This window comes from Cannabis sativa, unplaced genomic scaffold (genome assembly GCF_029168945.1).
Source record: "Cannabis sativa cultivar Pink pepper isolate KNU-18-1 unplaced genomic scaffold, ASM2916894v1 Contig2, whole genome shotgun sequence".
Taxonomy (NCBI): Eukaryota; Viridiplantae; Streptophyta; class Magnoliopsida; order Rosales; family Cannabaceae; genus Cannabis; species Cannabis sativa.
The window spans coordinates 1,297,678-1,306,162 of NW_026870038.1; the positions used below are offsets into that span (position 1 = coordinate 1,297,678).

The 8,485-nt window shown below is 31.9% G+C and overlaps 1 protein-coding gene across 4 annotated transcripts; it reads right to left on the bottom strand.

Annotated features, from left to right (window-relative positions):
* Positions 1-970: 970 nt before the first annotated feature.
* On the bottom strand, positions 971-8,046 carry LOC133033034 (uncharacterized). 4 transcript variants are annotated; one of them, XM_061107567.1, is made up of 7 exons: positions 7,884-8,046; positions 5,733-5,799; positions 5,440-5,498; positions 2,487-4,988; positions 2,302-2,407; positions 1,563-2,225; positions 971-1,475 (listed from the first exon to the last, which is right to left on the bottom strand). In XM_061107567.1, the coding sequence occupies exons 4-6, from the start codon at positions 4,979-4,981 to the stop codon at positions 1,581-1,583; spliced, it is 3,246 nt and encodes a 1,081-aa protein (XP_060963550.1). In that variant the 5' UTR covers positions 4,982-4,988; positions 5,440-5,498; positions 5,733-5,799; positions 7,884-8,046; the 3' UTR covers positions 971-1,475; positions 1,563-1,580. The 4 variants fall into 4 exon arrangements, with proteins under 4 accessions (XP_060963550.1, XP_060963548.1, XP_060963551.1 ...); XM_061107565.1 differs by having other exon boundaries at positions 2,487-4,991; XM_061107568.1 differs by lacking the exon at positions 5,733-5,799.
* Positions 8,047-8,485: the final 439 nt, after the last annotated feature.

The window sequence follows — 8,485 nt, forward strand, 5'->3', positions numbered from 1 at the left end:
TAATCAGATTAGACACCAAAAACATCAATAACCCAACTCTGATTATTCCTCCTCTGCCTAATACTAATCAATCCCATCATGATCATGATGATGATCTTGATTATGTGGGTTTTCAAAATAAACCATTTTTATGTGTGAAGATAGTGAGTGAGGATGATTTGAAAAGTAATCATTTTCATCAAATAGAAATGCCCAAAGAGATTGGAGAAGTGATAATGGAAAAAGCAGAGGATTTGATTCAAATCTTGAATGAAGATGATTTTGGGGTTGTTGTTTGGGAGCAGAGCTTTCCTCAAAATAAAATTGAGACTAAGCTTAAGTTAAGAGCTGATGGTCAAATTTTGTTTGGTCAAAATTAGTCTCAATTGGTTCGTGGCCTTAAAGGAGGAGATGTTGTTGTTTTCTGTGTCGATCTTCGTCGACGTGGCATCATCACAACCGTTTATTGTGGTGATCAAGATTAAGTTCAACATCAAGTTCAAGATTTTGTTATTCCACCAACTCATCATCATCATCATGGTCATACTTAGATTAGATCAACTCGTAAATAATTATGCTACTAATTATGTTGTTCTTTCTTTTTTTCTTTTGTTTTTGAACTAAGCAAAATTTCTTCCCATTAGTATTTTCTTTATTGGCTTGTGATGTTTCACATTTTGTTTTATATATTTTGAACAAAGTTTAATCTGCAAGACTTAGTTTGAAAAGGGTTTGTCGATTTATTGGGTTTGAGAAAAATGCATGCAATGACAAATTATATAAAATCTCTTGCTAATAAAAGTTTGATTAAGCAATTAGTTAACTTATTAATTTGCTTGATTATATAAAATTAAGGAAATAACTCTTCACAATACTTGTTTTGTAATGATAACGGGTACCTTAAGATATCACACACTTTAAAAAATGGCATACTGTCATTAGTACTAATTTTAATGAATTTATTTTGGGATGTATGGGCAGGGCAGGAAGAAGCCCTTAGAATTATGGTTATAGTTGTTGTTTAGAGCATCATTAAGGGCCTAAAAGAAATTACAGATTGTTTTAGAAATACTAGTTAGATTAGATATGCTTACGTATATATGAATACAAATAGTCATTTTCTTGGCCATTCAACACAGCAGCAACATTATCATCTTCTGGTGATGAAGGTTTGGGCCATATTCAACCTATGGAGGGGTATTGTATGGTGTGTCACACTAAAAAGAATTTTAGTATTATCAAGCAACATATGAAGTTCTTTCTATTCTAATAGGATCATGCCTATAATAGGTGTATTGTACTCAACTTCCAGAATCTTCCCCTCATTTTTAATTTTTGTTATATCGTTCGGTTTGCTTCTACCGCGTGTGTTTTTCTTCTTTGGTTCTTCGGGTTTAACACTGGATTCTTCTTGCATGGATGGTTCTTCGGGTGCTTCTTCCTCTTCATAAACAAAACCATCCCAATCATCGTTTGGTGCTGATTCCATAATGAATCTTACACAAGTTTGAAAACATACATTAGAATATACAAAAATATGCAAATTGATAATTAAAAGTAAATATATCAAAAAGACTAAATACCAATATCTATTCGATAACTTATGTATTGATAGGTTCGTTCACCCATAATCCTTCCCCATCATCTCGAGATGATATTATATCGTCCTCAACAGTGAAATCAATAAGTGGTGGAGTGATTTGATAAATTTGGTCACTGAGCATGAGATCATCGTCACTAGACTCTTGGTTAGCATAATCTTTTGGTTGTGTTGTCAAGACAACTGACCAACGTGCATCTAATGGATCGCTCATGTAAAACACTTGAGTGGCTTGGGACGCCATTATAAACCTATTGAACTTGTGGCCAATTCGATTCAAGTCCACTAACTTGAATCCAAATTCATCGTCTTTGACTCCATTATCACTCCTAACCCAATCACAAAGGAAAACAGGGATCCGAAAACTATTGTAATCTAATTCCCAAATTTCTTGAATTACACCATAAAAAGACATGTCACATTCATTAGAATTTTTGTCTTTTGAACTAGATAGTTGGAAAGTCTTAGCAACTATCGTTACACCACTATTCTGTGTTTTTTTACATTTATCATGGTTTTGGGTGCAAAATTGAGTACTATTTATATAGTACGATTGATACTTGAGTACATCACACGAAGGACCTCGTGATATGCAAAGTAGCGTGTTAGATACATTGCTTGGGGATTCACACATTTCCACATATACCTATCAACATACAAGTGAGTTAGTGAGCACAAGTAAATCAATATGATACGTAACAAAACAATAATGTAAATAGTACCTTTTTTTTAAACCATGTATTGAAATTTCGATAATGTTCATCTTGTATCCATTTTTGATTCATTGCCTTAGTCGGAGTAGTGGTCTTGATCCAATTAAAATGTTCCCTTCAAGTATTTGATTGATTTCAGTTTCAATTGAATATTATTATTTTGTTTTAAGTATGAAAAGTTAACTTAAACTTACTCAATGTATGGTTGGACCTCGTCAATATTTAGCAAAACAAGTCGGTGAGCTTCTTCACGATCAGCTCTGCTAACACCGCAAACAGAAACACCTCTATTCTCTCTACTTGTTCCAATATCGACCCGAGTAGGGCGAGAGCCAGTTGTAACCTCTGACATGTAGTCTGAGCAGAATTCAATCGTCTCTTCAACGATGTATGATTCAACAATACAACCCTCGGGCCTACTTTTATTTCTAGCATAACCCTTCAACATTTTCATGTATCGTTCAAATGGGTACATCCATCTTAAGTACACAGGTCCACACAACTTCACCTCTCTCACTAAATGCACTGTTAGGTGAACCGTTATGTCAAAAAAGGAAGGTGGAAAAAATTGTTCCAAATAACACAAAACTTCTATAATTTCTGACCTGAGATTCATTAACTTAGGGACATCAACCACTTTACAACAAAGAGATTTGAAGAACAAACACAACCTCGTGATTGCATATCTAACTTTTTTAGGCAACACAGAACGGATACTCACCGGTAGAATGTGTTGAATCAACATATGATGATCGTGAGATTTAAGACCACTCAAACTCAATTTGTTTGTATCCACCCAATCTGATACATTTGAAGAGTACCCTTCAGGTAATTTCACATGGGAGATAGAACTACAGAAAGATTGTTTTTCTACTTTAGTCAGAGCATGACAAGCCGGTGGTAAAAACGTTCGTCCACCAACAACTTGTGGGTGTAAATTGGTCCGGATCCCTAACTCTTTCAAATCTAGGCGGGATTTGATTCCATCTTTGCTCCGCCCAGGAATATTGAACAAGGTATTAAGCAAGTTGTTTGATACATTTTTCTCAATATGCATCACATCCAAATTATGAGGTACAAACAAATGCTTCCAATATTCGAGCTCAAAAAATATTGACTTCTTCTTCCATGGCCCCTGAGGTTCATTTGTAACGTCACTTTTCTCACGCCGACCTTTTCTTTTCTTTGAAGTCATTTTTCGCTTTCCAAGGTGGAATTGAACTTTATTCAACTTCTCAAATACTTGTTCCCCTTGCAGAGGTGGAGGTGGCAATTCAAATTCCTGCTTACCGTTGAATGCTTTTTTCCAAGTCCGAAACACATGTTCCTTTGGTAAAAACTTTCGATGTCCCATATAACACATTTTCTTAGAGTGTTTCAAATACATAGAGCATGTTTTCTCCTCACAAATAGGACATGCCTTGTCCCCTTTCACACTGTATCCAGAAAGATTTCCGAAAGCTGGAAAATCATTAATGGTCCACAGTAATATGGCCTTAAGATTGAATTCTTCTTTCCTAAAGGCATCGTATGCAGGAACACCCTCATACCACAATTGACTCAAATCATCAACTAGAGGGGCTAAATACACATCAATGTCATTACCAGGTTGTGAAGGGCCTGATATCAACAGTGTAAGCATAGTGAATTTTCGCTTCATTACCAACCAAGGCGGCAAGTTATACATCACAAGCAAAACTGGCCAGCAACTATACTTACTGTTAAGGGTTGTATGTGGATTGATTCCATCTATAGAAAGACCAAGACGGATATTCCTAGGTTCATTGCCGAATTCAGGCCACCTAGCATCAATTGATTTCCAAGTTGGTGAGTCAGCTCGATGTCTCATCTTACCATCTAATATTCTATCGCTTGCATGCCAGGTCAAATTTTTAGCATGATTGACATTTCGAAAAAAACGAACCAAACGAGGTATTGGGGGTAAGTACCATAATACCTTTGCAGGGACACCAACCTTCACCTCGTCAGAATTTTTTTTTTTTTGCCACCTAGACTCGCCACACGTGGGACACAATACTGCATCCACAAGTCCCTTACGATATAGGATGCAATCGTTAGGACATGCATGTATTTTTTCATATTGCATGCCTAAAGAAGAAAGTGTCTTCTTTGCCTCGTAAAAAGACAAAGGCATCACATTACCTTCGGGTAATAACTCTACTAGGAAGGTTAGTAAATCCGTAAAACTCTTATCACTCCACCCGTGTTTGGCTTTTATATTGTATAATCTAACAAGTGTCGATAATTTAGTAAACCTATTACAATTTGGGTAAATAGGCTTCTCGGCATCCTCTACAAAACTTTGAAATTTCAATAGATCAGCATTTGATTCAAATTGTGCATCTCCTATCATTTCTGGAATGCAATCATCCTCATAGCCCAAATTAACACCCTTAACCTTCTTAGACTTAGATGTTCCCTCGCCCGGAACTCTAATCTTCTTCTCCCCGTGGTAAACCCAAACCTTATAACTCTTATCTATTCCGTTCCTTAACAAATGCTCTTTTATCTCAGTAATGTTCATACGATCCAAGTTACCACATTCAAGACAAGGACAAAGAACCAATTTAGGATTTTTCGCATACTTCTGACAAAAGTCCAAGAAATGGTCAACACCCTGTTTATACTCCGCTAATAATCTATTTGCATTCATCCAATTTCTATCCATTTTAAAACTTCTATAAAGAAAACAAAACAATATTTAATTATTTGTTTGAATATGTGTAGTAATTATTTAGTTAAATTAACTACTGCACATATATAAATTTTAGTGAAATTTATGCATTCTAAACATGAAAATTTATCCTAATTCTACCAAAATTTTAGTAATATAACAACTGTAATCGGACGTTCCCGAAAATTTTAAACATGCCAAAAATAAGAAACAAAACAAACAAAATAGCATTAATAGTACAAAAATTATCCACCCATCCGACCGCATTACATGTATTCGCAAAACCTATTTCAGTACGGATGAATATTTAAGATATCTAAACTCATCCAACATGCATATTCCACCCATCCGACCGCAGTATAATTAATCGCAGAACTTACTTCACTACAAATAAATATCTAAGATATTCAAACTCCACTAAATAAAAAATTTTAAAATTTTAGTGATTATACCTTTCTCCAATAAAGATAGCTACTTGTACACTCTTCAATCAACACAAAGAACCCGATACCTATAAAATATTTAAAATATTAAATTAAAAACTTCCAGTTACAAACTTATCAAATTAGAGTAAAAGTAGATAAAATTTTAACCTTTATAACTATTATCAACTTATATATATATATATATATATATAAATATGTGTAAATTAAAAATACACAAATATATAACATGTATATTTATATATATTACCGATAATATACAAACATCACTAAATATTAACAACATAATTTTAGTAACTTACCAAGTCTAATAAAGTTACCAATCAACGTACTTAAAGAAGATCAAACAGTATCACTACAAATAAATACCTACACAAAATTAACAATTAACAATTAATTAAATAATTAGAACAAACTAATTAAAATTAAACTTATTCTATAAACATTAATTACACCTGTAGCTAACTTTCTTTTTTTAGCTAAATTATAGTAAACTTTTTTTTTTCTATAACTATAATAAAGGGAAAATTACATAAACTGTTATTTTTGGTAAAATATTTACACTATTACGTTTAAAGTTTTTTTTTTTACATTTTTACGGTATTCAATAAAAATACATGAAAACCACATAAAAGTAACAAGAAAACATAAAAAAAAAAAAAACAACATAAAAAATATTATACAAATAACAAAATAACAAAAATACAACATCAAAATGCATCAAAAAGACTTCATTTTATGTAAATAATATCTTAAAACAATAAAAATGTTTAAAATTCTGTACAACTGTAATTTTGTAATTTTTTTATTATTTTTGTGTTGTTTTCAAGTTATCCCTATAACAAACTTATACCAAAACATTTATTTACCTAAATTTATACAATCATTTTGACTAATAATAATTTTTAATTTTACCTAAACTAAATTAAAACAACTAAATAATTTTTATAATAACAAATTAAATAAATAAATTTTTTACCTAAACTAAATCTTTTTTATTCTAAAACTTTTTTTCAAATATTTTTTACACGTTAAATTTTTTACAATAACAATTAACTTTATAACACATTAAATTTTTTCAAACACATTAAATTTATTCAATAACAACTAACTTTAAATTAAACAAATTAATTTTTTATTCCTAACCATATACGTAAATAAATATATATGTATATAAAGAAATATATATTTACATTTTTTTCTTAGGATATAGATATTTGGAAAAAATATATATGTAAAAAGATAAATATATAAATAAAAAATAAATAAATGTATATATATACCTTGAGAGAAAGAGAGAGGGGGACCGAGGTGGTAGGTGGTGGTCTGGCATCGAGGTGGTGGGTGGGTGTGGCGGTGGTGGTTACGTAGGGAGGAAGACGAGAGACAAGAGAGGGAGGAAGCGGTTGTGGGTGGGTTTCGTGGGTAGTTGGAGGCAACAGAGAGAGATCGGCGGTGGTGGTGGTTTCGTGGGGTTTCGGGGTTAGGTGCGGTTGGGATGAAGAAATGAGAAAATGGTTTTAAACTGTCGAGTACAAGAGTATTAGATATTCGATAGTTTTACTTAAAATCGTCGCCTATTTTTATAACGAGTGAATACTTAATTTTTTCCAACAGTTTAAAACAGTCATTCATATTTATTAGCGACGGTTCTCGAAAAAAATCGTTTCAAAAACCGACGGAGAATACCCTTTTTGTATTAGTGTAATTACCTAAATGATATTTTATACATACATAAAGCTGATTTGATAAGATTTTATCAATCTATAAAGAGTGTTTGCAGAGAGTAAATAAAAAAAAACTTTATTTACAAACAATTGAGTTTGTAACAAATCAATTCTACCTTGATGATCTTTTTAGTTTAATTATTAAGACTTAAACTGCATATTTATACAGAACCTTAATAGAATATATAAATCATCATTACACAAATTACAAACTAAGTAATTATATCCAATCAAACATCCAAGTATTCCTTTCTCATGCAAAGCAAACTATGATACAGAACAAAATACACAGTAAATATCAAGAATGTAGCAATTTGTTTAACAATTAAGAACATTAATTTGGAACAAAGGAAGAACCCCAAGTGATAGTTTCTTAATATTAAAAACTACAATATAAAAGAGGACAATCTTAGTGACAAATTATAATCAAGTAAGTACCATTTTCTTTGTAATTCTAATTGAGAATGAATACTAATTACATAGTACTAATTGAGAATCTTTATAAAAATGTAATGCATTTATTAAACACTAAATTTTTATAATTTTTTAAACATAACAATAAAAATTTTGGTTGCAGCTTCAACTTTCTCATCACTATCCAACAATGGAGTCATAAAATGAAATGAGCAATTTACTAAGTATTGTATTGTATTGTATCAATAACAAATGATATCACAAAGAAAAGCAATATAAAGAAAAATTACAGAAAAGAACTACATATCATACCGTATCATTGGGAGAGAGAGAGAGACTGGTGAGTGAGGATTCCGGAGAGGGAAGATCGGCGGCGGTAGGTGGCGGAGGGGGTAGGGTTCCGTTGGGGTAGTGAGAAAGAGAGATATATTATGTTTGGTTTGGGTGAATCGACAGAGAAGACGACAAAGACAGCAGGGTTTTGGGTTTTGGGTTTTGGGCCTTTTGCTATTTGGGCTCAATTCTGTTTGGGTTTGGGCTTAGGGATTATTTCATAAATATTAAAAAAAATGACAAAAAGTTTACATTTTTATGGATTTTAATGTTTTTCTCTGAAAAAAAAAAAAAAAACTGTACAAATGTTTAAAAAAAAAAATCCATTTGAAGTGTATTGATACAATTTCCATTAGAATTATTTTGGATTTCTTTTATAACATCCAAGTGTTCCTTTCTCATGCAAATCAAACTATGATACAGAACAAAATACACAGTAAAAATTAAGAACAATTATTTGGAACAAAGGAAGAACTCCAAGTGATAGTTTCTTAATATGAAAAGACCACTATTTTATCACAATCTTAGTGACAAATTAGAATCAAGTAATTGACAACTTCTTTCTCAAAAAAAGTAATGCA